The sequence below is a fragment of the Schistocerca piceifrons genome, chromosome 4, assembly GCF_021461385.2.
Source record: "Schistocerca piceifrons isolate TAMUIC-IGC-003096 chromosome 4, iqSchPice1.1, whole genome shotgun sequence".
Lineage (NCBI taxonomy): Eukaryota > Metazoa > Arthropoda > Insecta > Orthoptera > Acrididae > Schistocerca > Schistocerca piceifrons.
Window position 1 is genome coordinate 566,560,123 of NC_060141.1, and position 24,627 is coordinate 566,584,749.

At 40.4% G+C, this 24,627-nt stretch overlaps 1 protein-coding gene across 1 annotated transcript in view; it reads right to left on the reverse strand.

The window, feature by feature from the left end:
- LOC124794897 (signal recognition particle subunit SRP72) overlaps positions 1–24,627 on the reverse strand; it is a 48,989-nt gene that overhangs the window by 10,957 nt on the left and 13,405 nt on the right. Inside the window, exons 3-10 of the mRNA XM_047258597.1 lie at positions 16,344–16,481; positions 16,099–16,216; positions 15,779–15,969; positions 11,361–11,631; positions 10,769–10,972; positions 3,979–4,140; positions 3,391–3,549; positions 2,751–2,908 (exon numbers count right to left, since the gene is read on the reverse strand). Of these exons, the coding sequence (XP_047114553.1) occupies positions 2,751–2,908; positions 3,391–3,549; positions 3,979–4,140; positions 10,769–10,972; positions 11,361–11,631; positions 15,779–15,969; positions 16,099–16,216; positions 16,344–16,481 (1,401 nt within the window). The remainder of the gene's footprint in view (positions 1–2,750; positions 2,909–3,390; positions 3,550–3,978; positions 4,141–10,768; positions 10,973–11,360; positions 11,632–15,778; positions 15,970–16,098; positions 16,217–16,343; positions 16,482–24,627) is intronic.

Consider the following 24,627-nt stretch of genomic DNA (forward strand, 5'->3'; position numbering starts at 1 on the left):
GACACCTACAGGGGTGTCATCAGAATGAAATGTCGAATCCTATAAAACCGTACATAGACAATCAATTATGGCAAGAAACATATTAACCAAGATGACAAGTTTCATGATGCCCAAAGGTTACTTATGTAAAACTGGTGTTAATGCGTCAGGATTGGCCAGGAGGGGGAAACAGTAGGCACCCGCTGAGGTGAAAATTCAAACAGTTTTTACTGTACGAATGTTTACTGCCATAAAAAAGGCAGGCAGGCCTGGAGAAGCCACCAAGACTGAATGGGCAGCCACCCAAGAGAGCAGGAGAAGAGAACGTCTGGTCGGGTCAGAAGCTGCCAGCAGAAGAGAGCGAACACCGTGTTTGCTCCCAGTAGCTGGCTGCAGTTCCACCCCCACTTGACCCTCTCCAAGCATCCCTATTGGTCGGCGAGATCATAATATGCACAGTTAGGTAGCGTTACTGCGTCAGCAACATGTGAATTTAGCTGCTGATGGTTCAACACGTGAGTTTCTGAGTGGTTCTATCTAGTTCTGGGCAACATGACAGACGCTGCAACTAGCCACCAGGCAGAAGGCACTGACAAACATCAAGTGAAAAACAAAAATCAAATTGTTATATTAATAAATCCATTCATTAATGGCCCCCACTGTACATTACATGATTTAAATGCAATAGTCAGAATTTGGAGCAGCTATGCTCAAGTCAAAAGTAAAATAAAACATTCTAGCCTTTGCCATGTGTGCTCAGCTGGCAAATTCTACCACCAGCCTGTCGGCCTGGCAATGGATAACCCACTGGCAGGCATCTTGGCTGATATTTTCATTAATTTGCGGCAAGGGAAATTCAATATTTTTCAGTTGCTCATCTTGGTATTTTGTATTATGCTCGGTATGTAGATGACGTTTTGATCGTATACAATGGTTCTCAGGAAGGAATTCAGCATTTATTTGAAATTTTTACAGTCTTCATTAAAAATATAAAAACAAACCTTCACTTGTGACTTAGAAAATAATGACTGACTGCTTAATTACTTCAACCTCAGTATTGCTACTGACAATGACAGACTTACTTTCGGTATTTTTCGGAAAACCACTAATACAGATCAAATTGTGTCTGATAGTTCAGTGCATCCTCATTCCCATAAACCATTTTTCCATTCAGCCATTCATCGTGTAGCCTCTGTACCTTTGTCACCTGACAAGCTTATTGATGAGATGAACACAATAAAAACTACTGCAGTTAATAATGGCTATGATCCCATGTTAGTTGACAAGATCTTCAAAGTTAAACCAACACTAAGGTCACCACTTTGGGCAGCACAGTGCTATTCCTGACAGTAACGAATACAAAAATGTTTTCTTGATTCCATTTTTAGGCCATATTTTGTATAAAATTTGTCATCTTCTGATTAAAAAAATGTGGATTCAATGCTGCCTTTTCTACAAACCATAACTTTCAACAAAATCTCATTCACAATCTCAAGTCCACAGCAGCTCCGATACATAATTTAGGATGCATAAAATCACTTGTGATGTGTGCCCCATTTATTACACAGGGCAAACTGGAAGGTCTTTTAGTGTCAGGTACAAACAATACTTGTTGAAAAAAAAGAGGCACTAATGTACACAATTCCACTTTTGCTTGTTTATCTGCTAATTTCCGGATACAAACTGAAACACACTGAAGAAATTTCCATTTTATATAGAGAAAGGAAAGGTCATAGGCTTGACGTACTCAAGGAGCTGGAGATTTTCAGACATATTTCTAAGAACGAAGGCCTCATCCTCAATGAACAGTTACAACTATGTAACAAAAATTTTTTTCAATCCACTGCTCATAAAACTTTTATTATGCTATTATTTACCACATTTACCCTGCTTCTGGTTTCAAAACATTATTTTCTTCTAATCTCAGATATATGCTGCTGATGTTACCTTAATGCAAATATTTTCTGGATTGTACAGCAGTTTGTAACATTTTTTTCTGTCATTATGTCCTTTATGTAATAGTAATTTCTGCAAAGCCTAACAGACCGCTCTGTTATATTTAATCTGCTTGACTACTGTGTATTTTCAAAAAGGCTTTAAGCTCTTTTTATACTTTGTTTTTAAGATTAACTGTTATTTTCTTCAGTTATTTCTGCCATAATGTTTCAAATGGGCACATGTTACTGTCCGTGCCAGTTAGGCGGCACAACATACTGTTTTCGTGGCAGCAATGTAAGCCACTGGGCTGATCAGTCTCATTATGTTCCCCGCTGGGCCGCACGCATGGCAAAGGCTAGAATGTTTTATCTTACTTTTCACTTGAGCATAGCTGCTCCAAATTCTGACTATTGCTTTTTAGCAATGTAATTTTACGTAAGTAACCTTTGTGCATCATGAAACTTGTCATATGGGTTAATGTGTTTTTTGTCATACTTTATTTCCCATGTATTATTTTACAGGATTCAACAACATTTCATTCTGACGAAACCCCTAGTACGTGTCAAAACCTAGGTCACTGTACCAATGCAATACAATACAATGCAATTTTCTTAAAAGCTGAAATGCATCAGTGCTGATTAATATTTAAATCTACACATGTACAAATAACAATTTATGACCAGGTGATCCATCCACAAAGAAAGCTGTGGTAGTACCAATGTCAGTTGTCTAAATACAGTACACACATTTTTAAAAAATGTGGAACTCACAAATTACATGCACACAATGAACAAATACATTTTCTCTCATATCATATCAAGGGTCTTCCTTACTCTGGTTTAGGTGAGGGCTCCACCTTTGCTGCTGCTTTCTTTATCACTTTGCTGCCCATCATCCAATTGGAGGTTTCCAGGGCATCTACATCTGCTCTATTAGTGAAGTCCAGAGGTGGTAATTCCTTGCTCAGTGCCTGAGCCTTTGCTGGATCAAACTGAAACCATGTATCATTTCAATGACAAAGACATTCACACAACTACTGACGACAAAATGCCTGACTATACTGCCACTGAACTCAAATCAGCTGTAAAAATCTGAAGAAGGATGATCATATAATGTCATTGTAGTACTACATTTTAACACCAGGCAGTAAAGGGACAGCCCTACATCAAATATCAGTTTTATGACATCTTGTTATCAATTAAGAGTGGTTTTTGGGAATTATGTAAAACTGGAATCTATTTATTACTCAAGGCCCTTCACCTATTAATCTCAGATGTGGCAAAATGTGAAATGGCTGACAGATACAATGAGTAACACTAATCAGAAATTATTTTACTTCATAAGGCATCAAGAAAGGTGTGACTAGTTTTAATTGTAACAGACATTCCAAAATTTATGTTCAAAAACAGAAAAGTTTTACTTTCTTAAAGCCCCCCCCCCCCCCCCCCCCGCCCCAAACACAAAGTATTTTACCTGAGCATATGCAACAACTAGCTGAGCAAGTGTCTTTTTGTCTCCTGGATTCAGCCTCAGCAACTCCTCCAAGCTCTTTGCAGCAACATTTGGCTCTCCTCCTCGCAAGTGAAACTCTGCAGCTTGTCTCCAAAGGGTACTCAAGTCTCCTGTGCTGACCTGTGCATTTTTTACCCAGTTATCAGTTCAAGAGAAATATCAGTGTCAAAATTTGCAAGAATGGCTTAAGATTGTTTCACATATTTTGCACTCAAGTCAAACAGGTTTAACAATGACCCAGTCATAATTCCTGTCATGTAAAATATTTTTTCAATTCTCATTTTGCAACAGATTACTTTAAGAAGAGAAAATAAATTTTAACATTTATCACATACACTGATCAGGAAAACACCAACACAATGCTACAAATCTATAGCACACATGGAATAGTTTTATACTTCACTAATGATAAAACTGCATGCTCTCCTGTTAATCAGGGGACGGTAGAAGATAAGGAAATACATTTATTTGGAAAAACAGGGACACATTTCACATTTATAAATTCAATAAAATAATCTAAAATTATGTGATGTTGACCTCTAGTTTTACCTTATTCTTTCTATACCAGTCCACAGCATCTTTCAATACAACTGATGCTCCTTCACGATTGTTGTCAGCAAGGTACAAGGTAACCAGAGCACTTACAATTCCAGGTTTAAATGTTGCATCACCAAGTGTCTGAAGAATTTTGCAAGCTTCTTTGCGATCACCCTGAAAGCAATATTCAATGTATAGTTTAATGATGATGTAGCAATGTATCTAAGTAACAAGACAGTTACTTCATCGCCTAAAAGAGATTTTCCCCATATTTCTAATTTGGAATACCATCTCTCTGCACCAATTTTTATTATGTGTGACAAGTTTTGCTTTGAAGTGTAAGTGCAAAAGGAGGAGGTACACTTACATGGTCAGGGCTGTGTACAAGCAAATTTTGAGTTGCAACATTACTTATTAGAGACTACTCAGTGTGCAATTATGATTGAATACACAATATAATGATTCATATCATTCCCAATAAAGAAAGATATCACAGTCTTCAAGATTGTCATGTATGATGACATTCTTTTTTCATATTCTCAGACACACACTGTATTCACACAGAAGCCTCCCACTCCCCTCCATGTTTACACTGCTGTGGCAAAAACAGAAAATCATTTTAACTCTATAATGAAATTTACAAATATCCAGAATGCCCTCCAGAAATGATATGCCACAGTAGGTTCTTAATGTGTGAATTATCTCAATTGAAAAATGTGGAAGAGCATGCTCTTCAAGCTAGTGAATCTTTGAATAGTGTGTAGAGAGTGTGTGACAAGACTGTACTTGGAAACATGCAGCAACAATGTCAGTAAATAAAGTTGTGTAAGAAACTTTTCTCAAAATAATAGAAAGTGACTGCTCCTAACTCTGCTGTAGGAAACTTTTTTGTTTCCTATTTTTTTGCTGACCAATAAAAATAATGACAGGGACAGGGTGAAGATTCTATAAGATTCGGAATTTTTGAGAATGGAAGGGAATTTTGTGACTGTCATCATTTAGACATTGTACCAGTAGATACCAAACAATCTTTCAATTTACAGTATAGTTTACAAATCGCAGGTTAGAAGCACTTTGTTCTCCCACTGTCACGCCAAACTGCACTGTTGCTGTAACCTCTCAGCATTCCATACCATTCTGGGTTAGTATGCAAAAGCATGAAACATGTGACAAATTCTCATGGAAAAATATTTCCACCTGGTATTATTGGAGTCCAATATGAATAAAATTTGATAGTGACAATGGAAAATGTTTCAAAATGAGGATTCATCCTGCTATGGCAAATGGTTAGGTGAATCTCAATGCTGTGAAAAAGTCCTCAGAGTACTAATTTCCACTAGCATTAATAAAAAAAAACCCTGAATATGCTATGTGAATGAACCAGATCTTTCTTTTTAATTTACTAGGAAACCCATGTTATGACATCCTGACATCCATGTTGCATTCACATATAAGCAATGAAAAAGTAACCTTTGAGCACAACTCACACACGAGGTCAGTCAGCACATCCAATGTGGACATAATGGTTTAAAAGGCATTATACAATGAAGAGCCATAGAAACAGGTGTATCTACCTAATATCGTGTAGGACCCCTGCGAGCCTGCAGAAGTCCACAACACAACGTGGCATACATTCAACTAATGTCTGAAATAGTACTGGAGGGAAATGACACCACGAATCCTGCAGGGCTGTCCATAAATCCGTAGAGTATGAGGAGGTGGAGACCTCTTCTGAAAATCACATTTCAAGGGATCTCAGATATGCTCATGTCTGGGGAGTTTGGTGACCAGCGGGAGTGTTTAAACTCTGAAGAGTGTTCCTGGAGCCACTCTGTAGCAATTTGGACGTCTAGGCATTGACCTGCCAGAATTGCTCAAGTCCATCGGAATGCACAATGGCCATGAATGGAATCACGTCATCAGACAGGATGCTTGCTTACATATGTGTCATCTGTCAGAGTCATATGTAGACGTATCAGGGGTCCCATATTACTCCAACTGCACATGCTTCACACCATTACAGAGGTTCCACCAGCTTGAACAGCCCTCTGCTGACATGCAGGGTCCATAGATTCATGAAGTTGTCTCCATACCCGTATATCTGCTCAATACAATTTGAAACAAGACTCATCTCACCAGACAACATGTTTCCAGTCATCAACAGTCCAGTTTTGGTGTTGACAGGCCCAGCTGAGATGTAAAGTTTTGTGTCATGCAGTCATCAATGCTCCAAAAGCCCAAAACTATGATATTTCATTGAATGGTTCGCACCCTGACACTTGTTGGTGGCCCAGCACTCAAATCTGCAGCAGTTTGTGGAAGGGTTGTACTTCTGTCACACTGAACAATTTTGTCAGTTGTCATTGGTCTCGATCTAGCAGGATCTTGTTCTGGCCGCAGCAATTTGATGTTTTACCGGATTCCTGATTTTCACAGTACACTCGTGAAATGTCTACCATTTAATGGCCTTCCCCCCCCCCCCCCCCCCATCTTCTTCAGGTTGGCCTCCATACAAAAACAGTTTTAGTTGTTCCAGTATCCATCCTGAGGAAGTGTCTAAGCCAGGCTATTATTCTACTTTTTGTAAGTCTTACGATGTCAGCTCCTGGTATGAGGCAGTCCAGCTCAGCATTCATCTTAGATCTCCAGAAGCCATTATTATCCTGAACTGCCCCACAGATCTTGCACAGCACTCTCCATTCAAAAATTTCCTGAGCTGCTGCTCATCAACACTTATTAGCATCCATCTTTCACATCCGTAGGTTACAACTGGACTGATCATGACCTCATAGGCGCAGCTTCAGTTGCCTATTTAATTACCTAGAGGCCAACAATTTCTTAAACATGTGGACGCATCTGTTACCACTTAGGACACACAGTTTTATTTCAGTTGACATGGAATTCGTGCTGTTAATATTAGAGCCCAAACAGTCAAAGTTCTGCACATGTTCAGAATTGAAACTCCCCGCTGAAAATCCATGCAAGTAATTATTTTCATTCCTGGTGAAATTCATGTACTTAGTCTTTGTTTCATTTATAGAAAGGCCTCTAGGTTCTGTGGCTTCTTTCAGCTTGCATATTGTCCTCTATTGATACCCTCCTACTAATAACTGCTACGTTATCAGCATATGCACATATCTGAGTCAACTTTGTGCCTATGTAACAAGAGATCTGAAGCTTCCACATGGTTGTGTCAAGAGTCAGCTTGAAATGCATTGTAGAGATTGTGTCCCCTTGTCCGACTCCTTTACTAAGGTTAAACCACTTGCTCAGTTCTCCATCCACTCACACTGCAGCCTTGGAACCAGCCAATGTTGCTTGAATAAGTGAGACATACTTTGATGGTATACATAGAGGTTATGAAGCTCAATGTTATACTCGTATGCCTTTCATGCATTTGCCTCAACACAAATATCTCGTCTGCTTATTAGGCCAAAATCACTGCACTGATACACACCCAGAATTCCTTCTGCACATGGTGCTAACCTGTTATAGATAATACTAGAGAAGATCTTATAGGTTACATTCAGCAGGGAAATTTCTCAGTAATTTGAACGGCAGGTCTTATCTCCTTTCATGTGTATTGGTTGAATACACCCATTCTTCTGGGATTCTTTCCTGATCCCATATCAGCTTAATAAGTTTGTGGATCTGCTTAAGAAGATCAGTTCCCCCCATTTTTTACCATTTCTGCAGTTACTTCCTGGTGCTTTGTAATTTTTTTAGACTTCCTCTAATGTCAGTTCCTTTATTTCTAGATCTGTGGTATAATAGAGTGGCTGCTCATTCCTTATAGGATTGCCCTCCAAAATTTTCTTGAAGTATTCTTTCCATCCATCCAGAACATCTTGTTTATCTGTTATTGAATTTTTCCCCCTTTGTCCTTACAAGCTGTTATTTCTGGTCTATCTTGCTTTCATTCCTTTGGTACAGCTCTTCCTCCATCTCCTTTATCTTTCTCTTCATGGCTTCCCTTTTTTTCCTCCTACATACCTTTGCCGCCTCTATTCTATTTTCATTATATAATGCCTGACTTTATCTAGTATTCTGCTGCAAAAGCATTTCAACCTTGCTTACTTTTTACGTTCCACTGCCTGTCTAGATGCAACATCATACCAGTCTTCATTCCTAAGTCATCTTCTTTCTCCCAGTATTTCATGTGCCGTTGTCCTAATGGCATCTTTACTAGAGTTCCATTCTCTGTCTATATCATCTCCACCATCTTTTGTTTGTAACTCCTGTTTCAATCTGTTCTAGTACTCCTGAACAGTACCATTATCTTTCAATTGTTTTATATTCCATTCCTTTACTCTGGTACTACTTCCTTTTGCAGCCATGGAAAGTTTGTCTCATTTTGTCTTCTACTAGGTAATGTTCAGAATCAGAATTAGCTCCTCTGGAAGTGTGCACATTCTCCATATCGGATGCCCACCTCTTTGATATTAATATATGGTTTACTCGGTTTGCTTCATTTGTTCCTGGTATTTTCCATGTCCATTCGTAGAGATTTTTCCTTGGAAAACAGGTACTTACTGCCTTCAAATTGTTTGCAGAAGGAAACTGGGCAACCCCCATACCATTATTATTAGTTTCATCGTGCAGACTTTCCTTACTAAACACACTTCTAAAAGCCTCTTCCTTCCCCAGTTTTGCACTATGGTCACCAAGAACTGTTCTGGAATTATATCTGGGTATTGCATTAGAAACCTCCCTTAGTTGATCATAGAAGATGTCCACAGTATCTTCATCTGATTCTTCTGTAGGTGCATATACATTCACAAAGGTCACATTGCCTTTCATCCGCAGAGTACATATTCTTTCACTATATGGGGTGAAAGCAATAACAGACATATGATATGTGGGGTGAAAGCAATAACAGACATATGCATATCCTTGGAGACTATAAACCCAACTCCAAACTCCCCTTGTCTTTTGTCTTTTCCTGAATGGTACAGAGAGAATTTCTGCTTATAAACCTCTCCACTTCACTTCCACCTGATTTCCTGCAGTGCAACAACTCCCATTCCATATCTTAGCACCTCTTCTAAAATACTATTCATCACTTCTGTTTGCAACAGTGTACACATGTTCCACATTCCAAATTTAAGCACTGATAAATCCATATTCCTGTTTCCTAGCACAGTTTGTCTTCGTAGGGGGAAGTCCAGCATTCCTTGTTGAGTTATTCGCAATAATAGATTTTAACAAGGCAGAGGTATTAACCCTGCATTCAAGCCCAAACCTGGAGGACTGGGCTTTCATTTCAGGGTTAGCTCCTCTAAAGTGGTCTCAACGACCTAGCCTATAGAGTCCCCCCCCCCCCCCCTACCCTATGGTTTGGGGCACACTGTCTCCTCAGTCTGAACCACTCCAATTCGGGTGACCCTGCCGGTAGTTACCACTTTTGGCCATAGTCTGGAGATAAATCTGTTCAACCGTGACAATCTAAACTGGAAACTTCTGGATCAAACCTCACAATGCCATCTTTTTTTTAATGCCCCCCCCCCCCCCCATATCTCACATGTGTGTGTAACCTGTATTGTTAATTTTTTGCCTGTAGTTTATTACTAGCAGTAAATAACATACATTGTAACCTTTTCTGTTTAACTGTAACAATTTGTCATTTTCTGCTTTTTCACAAGGCAAGTGGTAACCTGTAGTTCCTTCAGATGTCATACTGTCAAAGGTAGGGGATAAGAGCAGAGAACACTTATCCAAGAACAGAATCACGTCATGACCAGTCCAGTTATAATACACAGATGTGAAACATGGACACTAACAAGTGTTGATGCAGAGAATTGGAGAGGTGTTGGGTGGAGAGTAGGATACAGACAGGCTGCTGTGTAAACAGTGTGAATGAGTGTACATAGGCCTATGCATGTAATTCACTCTCATAAGCCCTTGAATCATCAGCCACACTGTTTTCTTTATCCTGTTTATCTCTGCTCCAGCTCTACCTCTTTATATGCATGTGAGCTCTCAACTACCACTGCCAGGATGAGATACTTTGCCTCGCCCATATACCAACCCTCTTCCCCTCTAGTCCCTCAGTCTCCCTGGATCTTGTCATTCTCTATTCTTCATCACAAAGAAGTTCATTAATCCACCCCAGTGAAGAATATTAATAACTAAGTTCAACTTCTTGTCCAAGTGCCTATCCACTGGTTAATAATTACTTTATATGGTTGCCTTTACTCTTTCTATAATTTAATCATGAAGTTACTGAAGAATGTTCAACTGATAATTTTAACACAATTATTAGCATTATTCAATGTCAATTTATCTGAAAAGTGTATGCTTGTAATGTTAGTTGATGCACAGACTAAACAGTCACTTCTAATGCCACAAACATGCTAAAAATCTTTCTTTCATGTGGAAGGAAAATCTATCACAGAAAATAGTGAAATGCTCACAATTCACCATTCAGTAGCCAACATGGTTATTGACACAAAGTGACATTTATGCAGAAACAAGGAAACATTAGAAATACTAGACTACTGAATTAGTCCAATTGTTTTAAAGAGAGACTGAATGAGTTGCTGAAAAATCATACATTTAGCTAGAAATATGCTTGGGAGTGAACTTCAGCATATCACAGTATTGTCTCGATTACAAGAAAAGTAATTTTGATAGACTTATCTTCAGACTAAAAACAATAATTAAGAATCTAATATGCAAAAACCAATACTAAGCCATTTTAGGCACCTCATTGATTCCTACAAAATGAACGACAATAAAATAAAACTAGTACGGATGAAGTACTATTTGATTTAGTAAGTGATAAATACATTTTACGACTTACATCTGTCAGGAGCAACTGTACAGCTGCTAATTTCAGAGCCAGCTTTCTGTCCTTGTGTTTCACAGAACATTTGTCCAGCACAGTAGCAGCTTCTTTTGTTTTCCCATCTTTCGCCAACTGTACAGCACGAATTAGTGCTGCTTCTACACCCATGTCTGGGTAATTCTGTTGTAATCGTTCACATAGTTGCTGACACTGTTCTCCCTGATTGTACAAAGAACATTGGAACATAGTTTTAAACAGTACTTAAAAGTTGCCTGATGCATAGCATAACAAAAATGAAAAATTTTCTAACTACACGTAACCTAGATAAAAGTAGTTTATTATTTTTAAAATAACACTAAAACACTTGTTTAAATGAGACTAACACAGTAAAATGAGTGTGGATTTGAAGTCTTTCTGATAAATGAAATATCAAACATCTAATGCCATTATAATATATGTACAAGTCAGCTGAAAACATATCCACCTCCATTTGACACACTTATTTCTCAGATAATGAAAAATTGTGGCAAAAACTTTGAGAAGGCCACTATTAAGATTTATAGCACTATAAAATCCATAAAAAACATAGAAAATTTTTTAGTAATACCTGATTTGTATAAAGTGCCAACAGGCAATGATTGAGAGCTATCTTTTTCCTTTGTCGTGAAGTTAGTTTGTGTTCAAGACCGTCAAGCGTGGCACTTTTTATTTTCTTTTTTGAGTCAAATACATTCTGGTCTTTATTCAGAGTAATCAAGTTATTACTTATAATGGCCACTAGGCCAATATCTGCTGGTTTTTGTTTCAGAACTGCTGCGTAAATAGCCTGGGCTTCTTTCTCACGACCTTGAACGTGCAAGCAATATGCCAGCTGGACCCTTGAATGAAAGCAAAATGTCTTTAGTGTTAATCAGAATTATAGCTAATAATTAACCTGCACTTTAATGATTTATGAAAAAAGATACTGACAAGTTCTTGACATCTTGTTACTAAAAGTTTACTTACAGAGCAATGATTTGCAAGCATCACATTAAAACAATTCAGCATTGACAAAGACTAAATACATATGTACACATAGGGTTGTATTTAGGATCTACAGACCCTTAGGCTTAACCTGAGGTGTGGAAGCTACCAGAGGAAATTTTGAGACAACTAACCTGCAAAAACAGTATTTTACAGAAAATTTCCATTTAAAAGGCTATAATGCAGCATTTAAAAGTTCCTTACTTTACTGAGTAAAATTTTAGTTTACAATTTAATGAATTACCAAGACACAAAAAATATGAAAGGAATTTAGATCACTAGGATGTTAATTATTAAAATTGCTATGAACAACTACAGAAAAAGAAGTTGGGTTCATGTCCATGCAGCAATAGTGAGAACTTCAATTTATAAACAAGATACTGCAACTATAAGGAAACTTATTTCTTATGAAAATGCAAAAAAAAAAAAAAAAAAAAAAACATAAAAACAACAACCAGGCAAATTTTACTTATATTTAATTCAAATACAACTACTTCCCACAACAACTCATTAATAAATACAATTATCTAAAAATGTTTCTCTCGAACTTCAACAGCTCAAGATTCCACATCTGATGACACGGTGAAAAAAAATTATAGGTTCTGGTTTGAATGAAATGAGGTAGCAGGGAAACTGACTTTTTGCAAAATCTCCCTAACTTCTAAATGCCCAAATTCCATTAATCATTATTTTAAAAGTTACCAACTTTATGCTGTGCAAAGGCACGTGTTTGACTGGGCGTGACTGAGAATTCAGTGCAGAAGAGCATGGGGTTTGAGAAGTGAACGAATTCGGCCCAATAAGACCACACAAAACAATTATGTCTACACCATCTACAATTATATGAAAGCCTGCACCAAAGTATTTAAACAAAGACATATTTTAAATTTTTGTTGTGTACAGCACCTGGACATGGCTTACACACAAATGTGAAGCCTTGCATACACATCTTAAAATGTACTGAAATAATGAACTGACTATACTAAACAAAAATAACACAGCTAACATTTCCTCAATACATTTCTGCAATATGAGCAACTTAACTCATGTTCCATTAATTACAGTCAGGTAACAGTAAAATGTTGTTCTTAACCCTCAAGTAGGCAGGCCTATGCATAAAGTGTGCCAATCACAAACAACACTATCTTGCACCATTTCATTGTTGTTTTACAGTTGCCAACCCATACCTATTTCTTGCAGTGATAAAATGTGTTGCGATACATCCAAGTGAACAGCAGTAATATAAAGTAAACAGCACGCTAAGTGAGAAAAAATTTACTATCTGTGCAATAAAATGATCCAGATTCCATGCTAGCAGCACAATCCCATAATGAGGCCGTTACCTACAAGATAATTAGTAATCAAATAAGCAGTTTCCAGGTATCCGAGGCAACAGCGCTGTCTAATAGTGCAAGCAGGTCATTACCATGGGATAATAATTGTACCCAGCAACAGAGTTATACAGGGTTATTACAAATGACTGAAGCGATTTCACAGCTCAATAACTTTATTATTTGAGATATTTTCACAATGCTTTGCACACACATACAAAAACTCAAAAAGTTTTTTTAGGCATTCACAAATGTTCGATATGTGCCCCTTTAGTGATTTGGCAGACATCAAGCCGATAATCAAGTTCCTCCCACACTCGGCGCAGCATGTCCCCATCAATGAGTTCGAAAGCATCGTTGATGCGAGCTTGCAGTTCTGGCACGTTTCTTGGTAGAGGAAGTTTAAACACTGAATCTTTCACATAACCCCACAGAAAGAAATTGCATGGGGTTAAGTCGGGAGAGCGTGGAGTCCATGACATGAATTGCTGATCATGATCTCCACCACGACCGATCCATCGGTTTTCCAATCTCCTGTTTAAGAAATGCCGAACATCATGATGGAAGTGCGGTGGAGCACCGTCCTATGGTACGTTTAGCTCCCTGCTTACTTTATTCGTCGACTGCCGCGGGCTACGCGTGAAACTTGCCCGCACGCATTTAACCGTTTCTTCGCTCACTGCAGGCCGACCTGTTGATTTCCCCTTACAGAGGCATCCAGAAGCTTTAAACTGCGCATAACATCGCCGAATGGAGCTAGCAGTTGGTGGATCTTTGTTGAACTTCGTCCTGAAGTGTCGTTGCACTGTTATGACTGACTGATGTGAGTGCATTTCAAGCACGACATACGCTTTCTCGGCTCCTGTCGCCATTTTGTCTCACTGCGCTCTCGAGCGCTCTGGCGGCAGAAACCTGAAGCGCGGCTTCAGCCAAACAAAACTTTATGAGTTTTTCTATGTATCTGTAGTGTGTCGTGACCATATGTCAATGAATGGAGCTACAGTGAATTTATGAAATCGCTTCAATCATTTGTAATAGCCCTGTATAACGAAACTATATTTTATTATTATTTAATTAAGCAGTGAGTTAGCTCATATAATGCAAGTCACCATTTAATTAAACTAAGATTAAACTGATTTTGCTCATACACATTTACCTTGGTAACAGAGAGCTATTCTTTACATGTGTACAGAATACACTGTGCACCCGCTCATATTATGAAAAACTGTGCTCCCTCTCGAGGCTTAACGGTAAATGGAATAAATTTGCATATTTTGGAGGATCAAAAATTGCTCTGACAACAGCAATGCATATGGTTTAAACAAACAAAAAGTATCTACATAACCACAGATCAAAGTAGTAACAACTCTATTTTCTAAAATCAAATGTATTCTATATCTGACTGAACAGTTCACAGGTGTACTGCCAGTTAGTAGGGGCCAAGCAGCTACAGCATTTTAACAATCAGACATGTCCACACTGTCAGGTGCACTGACGAACTGTCTCCTGGGTGCAAACAGATGACATATATACCCCACCCCGCGGGCTACTCTGTACATGATCCATAATGCACGTCTGCAGCCAAATAGGCGTCAGCATCAGCAGCTACGGCCAGCAGTGCCACACAAGGTGCCCATGCTGTGGCAGAGCAAAAGTATGCACTCTGTCCACCCTGACTGTCAGCTTGTATTTGCTGAGTGTCTTCTTGATCTGGTCCAGTGCTGGTTCCCAATCCTTGCAGAGACTATAGCTGCAGGCCCAGTTGATAGGATTGTCTCAGTTCCATATTTTGATGGCCCTTCTAATGCTGTCCTAGTATTCCGACATTCCTGCTAAACCTCTGGTGTGCTCGTATTCCATTGCATGACTCTCAAACAGACTCTACGACCATAAACCTGTTAATAATCTGTACCTATTTTCTTCAGTATTTTTATAATTTACAAAATAGAAGTGTTGCTGTGATTAATTTGTTCTATAAATATGAGGAATGATTTTGTTAGTTTGATAAGAACTTTAGGGTAATAAATGTTGCATGAGGAGTTATAATTCAATGACCAATAATCATTAGTGTAACCTGGCATTAAGCACTCTACCAGCTGGACAAGGATGGTTTTTTTTCCCCCCAGGGCAGCTACTACAGTAGCAACCAATCACAGAATAATTTTGGATATTTCTTCTCTTCTCTTCTCTTTTCTTCAATTTAGTCGTATTACATTGCTACTACAGATGCAAGTTGCCACAAGTAGTTGCAGATGAGAACTGCGATCAGTAACATACCTGTTCAAATTGTTTTAGACACATCCTTTGTTTCTCTGTAATGTGCATTTAAGACAACAGAATGTCTGAAGTTTGTAGCACAATTTAGCAGAGCAGTTGTAACACTATTAAAGCCCAGAAAAGTGAACTCTTAACTGTTTGTTAACAGGGAGTGTATAAGTGCATACACTATGGAGGCTCAACTGTACCTGCAGCAGCACCATGCAAGAGTAAAGAACTGACCCATCACACATTTATTACATACAATCTGCACTGTTCTCAAGTAATGTTAAAGTTCTCTAAGCCTTCAGACAATGCACTACTGATTACAAAAACAGAGTTTCAAAATAAATACTTCAAATAAAAACCACTGACTTACAAAGCTTCATAACAAAAATAAATTAAAGCTACTTACTTAATAATTCCCAGTTCATCCTCAATATCTTCTTCCGATGCACCATCATCCTCTAGAGATTCCCTACAAAGTTTTTCTGCAATTTTAAGCTTCTTTTCTGCTTCCTGATATTGTCCTCTGCTAATCAGCTGGCAAGCAGCATTATATGACAGCTCATATGTATGCTCACGAAGTTGAGGTACATCTCTTTTCTGAGAATAAAAAAACAAAAATCTCAATGCGGAATAAGATAGTCTTATTTTTGTCTCTAAATCTAATTACGTTTTATAAGTCACTGCCATTTAGAAAATAACTTAGACATAAAAGTGGCTTTTACTTACAGGGTCTTCCACACACAGGTTAGAAATTACAGCTGATAAGTTAGCTTCTCTTTCATCTTCATAATCATCATTACTATTTTTGATAATATCTCGATAGACATCAAAACATTCTTCATACCTACACAGAACATAAGCGGGTCAGTATAATCCTTAATACACTTCATGTTTGTGTTAAATACTACTTTTGAAATCATTAGTTACTTTCATTCATTACTAGAAACAAAGTCAAAACCAATTTTACTCACTTTTCAAGCCTATAGAGAATTTGAGCTTTAAGCTCTTTCAACTTAAGTGAGAGGTTTGAACATGAATTAACTGTCTTCAGAGCTTCATGCGTCTGGTTTAAGCGATACTGGCAGTAAGCCTTCTCAAAAATTAAGTTCCTGCAAAGAAAAACAATATGTTTGTTTATATTCTGGATATGCTCTTCCAGTTTTTGAAACTACTTAGGAATAATTACAGCATCATGAAAGTCTTAAAACATTTACATTTTTACATACAGGATCACCAGATTCATAGCTAACTTCAGTTTGAAGCAGTCTCTCTTGAGACTGAAAAGCTTATGTCCAAGAACCAGTTTGTTATTAGAAAGCATCCCTCGCATGAAATTCAGCTTGCCTTTTTCTCACATGACATACTGGGAACTATTGATGAAGGGCAACCGGCAGATTCCATATTTCTAGATTCCTGGAAAGCATTTGACATGGTGCTCCACTGCAGGCTGTTAATGAAGGTAGGAGCATATGGAATGGCTTCAAGACTTCGTAAGTAATAGAACCCAGTTCGTTGTCCTCAATGGTGAGTGTTCATCAGTGACAAGGGTACCATCAGGAGTGCCCCGGAGAAGTGTGATAAAACTGCTGCTGTTCTCTATAAACACAAATGATCTGGCAGGCAGGATGGGCAGTAATCTGCAATTGTTTGTTGATGATGCTGTGGTGAACTGTAAGCTGTCACATTTGAGTGACTGTAGGAAGATACAAGATGACTTAGACAAAATTTCTAGTTGATGTGATGAATGGCAGCTAGCTCTAAACTGTGGAAAAATGTAAGTGAACGAGTAGGAAGAACAGACTTATAATGTTTGTAATGTCCTGCTTGACACAATCAACTCATTTAAATATCTGGGCGTAACATTACAAAGCGATAGGAAATATTATGAGCAAGTTAGAATTGTGGTAGCGAAGGTGAATGGTCAACTTCAGTTTACTGGGGGAATTTTAGGAAAGATTGGTTCACCTGTAAAGGAGACCACATATAGGATGGTGGAACATATTCTTGAGTACTTCTTGAGTGTTTGGGATCCGTACCAGGTTGGATAGAAGGAAGACACTGAAGCAATTAAGAGGCGGACTGCTAGGTTTCTTACCGGTAGGTTTGAAAAACACAAAAGTGTTATGGAGATGCCCTGGAAACTCAAATTGGAATCCCTGGAGGGAAGGTGACGTTCTTTTCTAGAAACATTATTGAAAAAATTTAGAGAACTGGCATTTTAAGCTGACTGCCACCTTTCTTCTGCTGCCAACATACATTGTGTTTAAGGACCACAGAGATAAGTTAGGAGAAATTAGGGCTCATATGGAGGTATATAGCCAGTCATTTTTCCCTCGTGCTGTTTGTGAGTGGAATAGGAAAGGAAATGACTAGTGATGATACAGGGTACCCTCTGCCATGTAGCATACAGTGTCTTGCAGAGTATCTATGTAGACGTAGATATACCACTATTTAAGAATTGTTACAGCATACTTCCAAGATTTTTAGATGAAACTTACTTTACATTCTCTAATATTAAAACTGCTGCCCATCAACATCAAAATGACAGAAAAAATGTAATCTCTAAGTGGGCTACAATTCAATGAATGCCTGGCAAACTTTGGATAATTTTGCCTATGAAAAGTCTTCGTAAATGATCAGATGATTAAAGTCAATACGTTGAAACACAAATATATTTTTCTTAATGGTAGACTGAAACCTCCTCAGTCGCCCATAATTTTTGTCACATTCCAACTCCATCATATGCATATCCTACCCTATTGGAGGTAGAGCCATCTGTGAAAGCAGCCATGTCATATCAGCTCTGCTATAATTTTAGACCAGCCTTTTATGTAGGCATGATCACAAACCAGGTGTCAACCCAGATGAATGGCTACCACAATGTGGCCAAGACCAGATTTGACCATCCAGTGGCAGAACACAATGCTGAGCACAACATGCTTAACTTCTACAGCCACTTCTCAATCCATGCCTCTGGATTCTAGCCCCTCTAAACCAGCTTCTCTGAATTAGATAACTGGGAATCATCCTTACAACACGTTCTTCAACCCAGCAACCCTCCTAACCTCAGTTTCCAATAGACAACAGCACCTCAACTTGTCTCCATGCTCCCCCCCCCCCTTTTCACCCAATTAGTAACCACTCCCCAATTCACTCCATTCCTCAGGTGCCCCACACAAGTCTTCCTGTCAGTTACAGGGTGAGCTGACTGGTGTCACATTCCCAAACCTCTGCCATCTCTGCTCAGCAACATGCTCAATCTGATTTATGAGCCAATAGATTGGTCAATGCCTTACCTTTGTAGTGGGTGGTTACCTTTAATCCTTCAATAGCTGAACTAATTTAGTTATGCAACAAAAAGTTTATACCAATTTACACACATCAAAATTAGGGCATGGGAAAATTACAAAAACCACAGAAATTAATCAAAGATATAGGTAAGGAAGTGGTGTGTCACTGCTGTTGTCTATGCTGTTGTGTTCAAAAGATTAGTGTGATGTAGCTGCCTACACTAGTCTGTATTGTGTAAGCCTCTTCATCATTATGTAATTACTGCAACCTTACACATCCTTGATGCCTCAGATGTGTCCTATCAACAGATCCTTTTTTAGGTTGGTTGTGCCAGAATTTTTTTTTCCCAACTCATTCCAGTACCTTCCAAATAACAGACAAATGGAAAGACACGAACTCACCTGGTGCAACAATTGATAAAAAGGTGTTACTGTTAACATTTTTATTTGCAGAGGATCAGATACCAATGACTGAAAGTGTAGGTGATTTAGAAAGGTCTGCATATAAATTTTAAAACTACCCATAAAGAATAATACAAAGAGTAAAAATATCAATCAATAATAAAATAACAGGTGATTTATATATTTATGTAGCCATACTTCACAATTTGCAAACACAATAATTGTGGAGATGAATTTAATGAAGTGTAAAAAATGAAGTGGAATATAAAAACTTAAGTAAACAAATGAGGAAAGAAATACAAATCAGATTTAATGATGTGATCTCAAAATCAGCACTTCTATATGGTACTGAAAGAGTCAGAATAAACAGCACATGGGTAACATGCTTAGGTTCCCTGAGCACTAAAAATATTTACACGTTCTGGGTAGGACAATTTTCTCAGCACACTATTTACAGTAAGTACGAGAGTAGTTTGAAAAGTTCTCAGAATCACCACCAGAGGTCAGCACTAGCACAACGAGTTGTTCACGTGAAATTTATTGGACTGTTCCCTGTAAACATGTGCCACATCAGTGCTCTTGGAAGAGAGCTGTGGTGGTGATGTGGCTCTGTTGTTCCTGCGTAGTGATTTGCAAAGATGGGAGGAAAAAAATGGGAGACTCTGCTTCTTCATATTCAACTGTTGCCAAGTGGATGAATGAATTTAAATTTGGTCGGGGGAGCTCAGATGATGATCAACGCAGTGGTAAGCCAAGATGTGTCACTAATCCAGAAATCATTGCAAAAGTGCTCAAAATGGTCATGGAAGATTGCCGATTGAAATTGTGTGAAATTTCTCAAGCTTGCCAGATGTCATGTGAAAGGATATATCACATTTTAACTGAAGAATCAGAAACAAAAAAATTATCTTCAAGATGGGTGCTACGACTCTTGACGCTGGATCAAAAACGCACGTGAATGGACGTATCTGAACAATGTTTGGCCAATTTTAGGAGAAATGAAAAAGATTTTTTTGCACCGGTTTGTGACCAATGATGAAACTTGGGTGCACTACTATACCCCAGAGACAAAACGACAAAGCAATGGAAACATACTGATTCTCCACCGCCAAAGAAAGCACAGACAATTCCTTCATCAGGAAAGGTCATGACATCAATGTTCTGGGATGCGAAAGGGATTCGGTTTGTAGATTATCTCCCCACTGGGCAAAAAAACTACTGGAATATGCTATGCTAACCTCCTGGACAAATTGCAACGAAAGATACAAAAAAAGGCCAGGTTTAGCAAGGAAGAAAGTCCTCTTCCATCAGACAACGTGCGCCCGCACACGTTCCGTAGCCATCGCAAAATTACACAAACTAAGGTATGAATTGTTGCCACACCTGCCTTATTCACCTGATATGGCTCCGTGAGACTTCCACCTCTTCCCGAAATCGAAAATTTTTCTTGGTGGAGGAAGATTCACTTCATTGATAGCCAGAGTTGACAACTATTTTGCAGGCCTGGAGGAAACTCATTTTTGAGATGGGATCAAGGCACTGGAACATTGTTGGATCAAGTGCATTAATCTACAAGGAGACTACATTGAAAAATAACAAAAATTCAGTGATGTAAGTACTTTTTTCTATTCCGTTCTGAGAACTTCTCAAACCACCCTCTTAATCAGGAAATACTGAACGAAATTAAATTAAAGTCTGCCTTCATTAAAAATAAATAGGAACACTGAATATTTATTTGTCCTACGGCAATTTTTGCTCTAATCCCATGAAACTGACTTAAATTAGTTTGTTGGTTGGTTTGTGGGATTGAAGGGATCAGACTACTAGGGCCATCTGTGCCTTTTTCCATGAACTTGAAACCCCCACAAGGAATAAAAACAAACAATGGAGATGACAAGAGCTGACAGGACAAGAAAGACACAGACAGAGACCAGACAAAAGGAATTAAAATCACACCGAGTGTGACAGTGGCTGGCCGACGACAGGAAAAAAAGGGAAAAGCCAACCACCAAGAAACACACTAAAAACCCCAGTCTAAAATCGTAGGCCAAATGCTAGACTCAACACAAAGAAAAAAAGGACAAACACTTAGAGCAAGCGATAAAAACCCCCTGCACGAATAAAACTCAAAACTAAATCTGCCATCGCAACGTCATCTGATAAAGTGCAGGAAGCTTATCAGGCAGTGCAAACGTCTGAGTGGAGTTAAAAGAGGGCAGTCCAACAAGATGTGGACCACAGTCAAAGCTGACCTCGCGGCGCAATAAATAGCTGTGCGTTATCCAGGTGTGGTCAATGCGCAGCCAGCAGGAGACAACTGAGCCCTTGCAAGAGATCCGCAAGGAGGAGCGCCATGCACCAGTAGCCTCCTTGATGGCCCGAAGTTTGTTGGGTGAAGGCAGGGCACCTCATTCTTCACCCCAGGCGCGAAGTACCTTCTGCCGCAAAACTGACCTGAGGTCACTCTCCGCAAGGCCAATCTCCAAGGCTGGTACACCGAAAGCCTTTTTGGCCAGTGTGTCAACATGTTCATTTCCCGGGATGCCTACATGACCCGTGGTCCACACAAAGACCACAGAGTGGCCGCAACGGGCAAGAGTATGGAGGGACTCCTGGATAGCCATCACCAGATGAGCGTGAGGGAAACGCTGGTCGATAGCTCGTAAACCGCTCAGGGAGCCACTACAGATAATGAAGGACTCACCTGAGCAGGAGCGGATATACTCTAGCGCACAAGAGGTGGCAGAAGTGAAGCTGTGAGTACCGGGCATGAGTCGTGCTTCGGTAGCTCAGTTGGTAGAGCACTTGCCCGCGAAAGGCAAAGGTCCCGAGTTCAAGTCTCGGTTGGGCACACAGTTTTAATCTGCCAGGAAGTTTCACATCAGCGCACACTCCGCTGCAGAGTGAATATATCATTCAAGAGGTGGCGACCTGCTTGGCATTGAAAACACTGCTGCCAGCCAGCAATGAGTGTTGTTCATAATGATCCCTTAGAGTAAGACCATAACCGACACGACTAGCAACCATCAAACCATCAGTACAGACAACGTCAGAGCATTGAAACGCGGCAAGGATTGAAAGAAAGCAGCGGCGGAGGGCCTCAGGAGGGACTGAGTCCTTCAGGCCCTGTGCCAAATTGAGCTGAAGGCATTGGCAGGGCACACAAAAAGAGGTGAAAGATGGAAAACCTCAAGCCCAGAGAGAAGAGCTCTGACGCGAAGCGTGATCGTACACCCTGACTGGGGCCGCCGTTCTGGAAGATGGACGACCAAATGACGGAACACGAGACGATAATTGGGATGCCTGGGCAAGCTACAAACATGTGTAGCATAAGCAGTCAGTAATCGTTGGTGCCAGAACCGCAATGGAGGGACACTTGCCTCCACAAGTATGCTGTTGACAGGGCTTGTCCGGAAAGCTCCAGTGGCGAGTCGGATCCCGCTATGAAGGATGGGGTCCAGCAACCGCAATGTGGAAGGTGATGCCGAACCGTTAGCCAGGCTCTCATAATCTATATCGGACTGAATTAACGCCTGGTACAGCCGTAGAAGGGTAGACCTTTCGGCGCCCCAGCTGGTGTGATTCAAGCAATGAAGAGCGTTAAGATGCCTCCAGCACGTTTGTTTAAGCTGCCGAATATGAGGCAGCCAAGTCAACCGGGTATCGAATACCAATCCCAAAACTGATGCGTCTCCACCATAGCAAGAGGTTCGCCATCAAGATAGCCATGGCTCAGGGTGAACAGTGTGTCACTGGCAGAAATGCATAACGTAGGTCTTGGCAGCCGAAAACTGGAAGCCATGCGCTACAGCCCCAAGGCTGTGCCTTTTGGACAGCACCCTGCAGCTGCTGTTCAGCAGTCACATTGCCAGTGGAGCTATAGTATAGGCAGAAGTCATCAGCATACAAGGAAGATCAGACAGACATTCCCACCACCACAGCGAGCCCATTAACTGCAATCAAAAAGAGGCAGACACTTAAGACAGATCCTTGCGGTACCCCATTCTCCTGAACTCAGGAGGATCTATGGGAGGCCACAACTTGCACACAGAAGGAACGAAGCGACAGAAAATTTTGTATGAAAATCAGGAGCGGACCCCGAAGATCCCAACCATAAAGTGTAGAGAGGATGTGTTGTCGCCATGTCTTATCGTATGCCTCCCACATGCCAAAAAAGACAGTGAACAGATGCTCACGGCGGGCAAAGGCCGTATGGATGACAGACTTCAGGCACACAAGTTTATCGGTGGCAGAGCGGCCCTTACGGAACCCACCCTGAGACGGAGCCAGAAGGCCCCAAGACTCAAGTAGCCAACTCAACCTCTGGCTCACCATGCGTTCGAGCAACTTGCAAACAACGTTGGTGAAGCTAATGGGGCGGTAGCTGTCCACCTCCAGTGGGTTCTCACCAGGTTTCAACATGGGAATTACGACGCTTTCCCGCCATTGGGACAGGGACTCACCCTCAACCCAGATACAATTGAAAAGGTCTAGGAGGCATCACTGGCAGTCCACCGAGAGGTGCTAGAGCATCTGACAGTGGATGCGATCTGGCCTGGAAGCCATATAAGGGCAAGCGGCTAGGGCACTTGGAATTCCCACTCACTGAACTGAGCACTGTACAACACAGGGTGGTGTGTGTGAAATCAAAGGCTCCGAAGTTCCAACCGCTCTTTCAGGGAGCGGAAGGCCAGTGGGTAATTCACAGAAACCGAACTCTGAGCAAAATGCTCCGCTAAGCGGTTTGCAATTGTGTCTGAGTCAGTACAGACTGCTCTATTCAGTGAAAGCACAGGTATGCTGACGGGGGTCTGATAGTATAGCCATAGAGTCGCCTAATCTCGGCCCAAACCTGCGATGGAGAGGTACGTAGGCCGATGGTGAAGACATACCTTTCTCAGTACTCCTGCTTCCATTGGCGAATGAGGCAGCAGGCTCGCGCACGGAGCCGTTTAAAGGCGATGAGTTGTTCCAGTGAGGGATGCTGCCTGTGACGCTGGAGTGCCTGCCTGTGACCTTTAATTGACTCAGCGATCTCGGGCGACCACCAAGGCACAGTCCTCCGCTGAGAGGACCCAGAAGTACAGGGAATGGCAGATTCTGCAGCAGTAACGATGCCAGTGGTGACCGAATGAACCACCACATCAATGGCGTCATGGGAAAGAGGCTCAATAGTGACAGTGGAGGTGAACAAGTCCCAGTCAGCCTTATTCATAGCCCATCTGCAGGGGCGCCCAGGAGAGTGACGCTATGGCAATGACAGAAAGATCAGAAAGTGGTCACTACTGCACAAGTCGTCATGCACACTACATTGGACAGATGGTAATAGGCTAGGGCTGCAGATCGAAAGGTCGATGGCTGAGTATGTGCCATGCGCCGCACTGAAAAGTGTGAAGGCACCATTATTTAAAAGAGAAAGGTCGGGCTGAGACAATACTTGCTCAACGATGCTGCCTCAACCTGTTGCCACTGATCCACCCCACAGAGGGTTATGGGCATTGAAGTCGCCCAGTAACAGAAAAGGTGGTGGCAATTGGGCTATCAGTGCAGCCAGGACATGCAG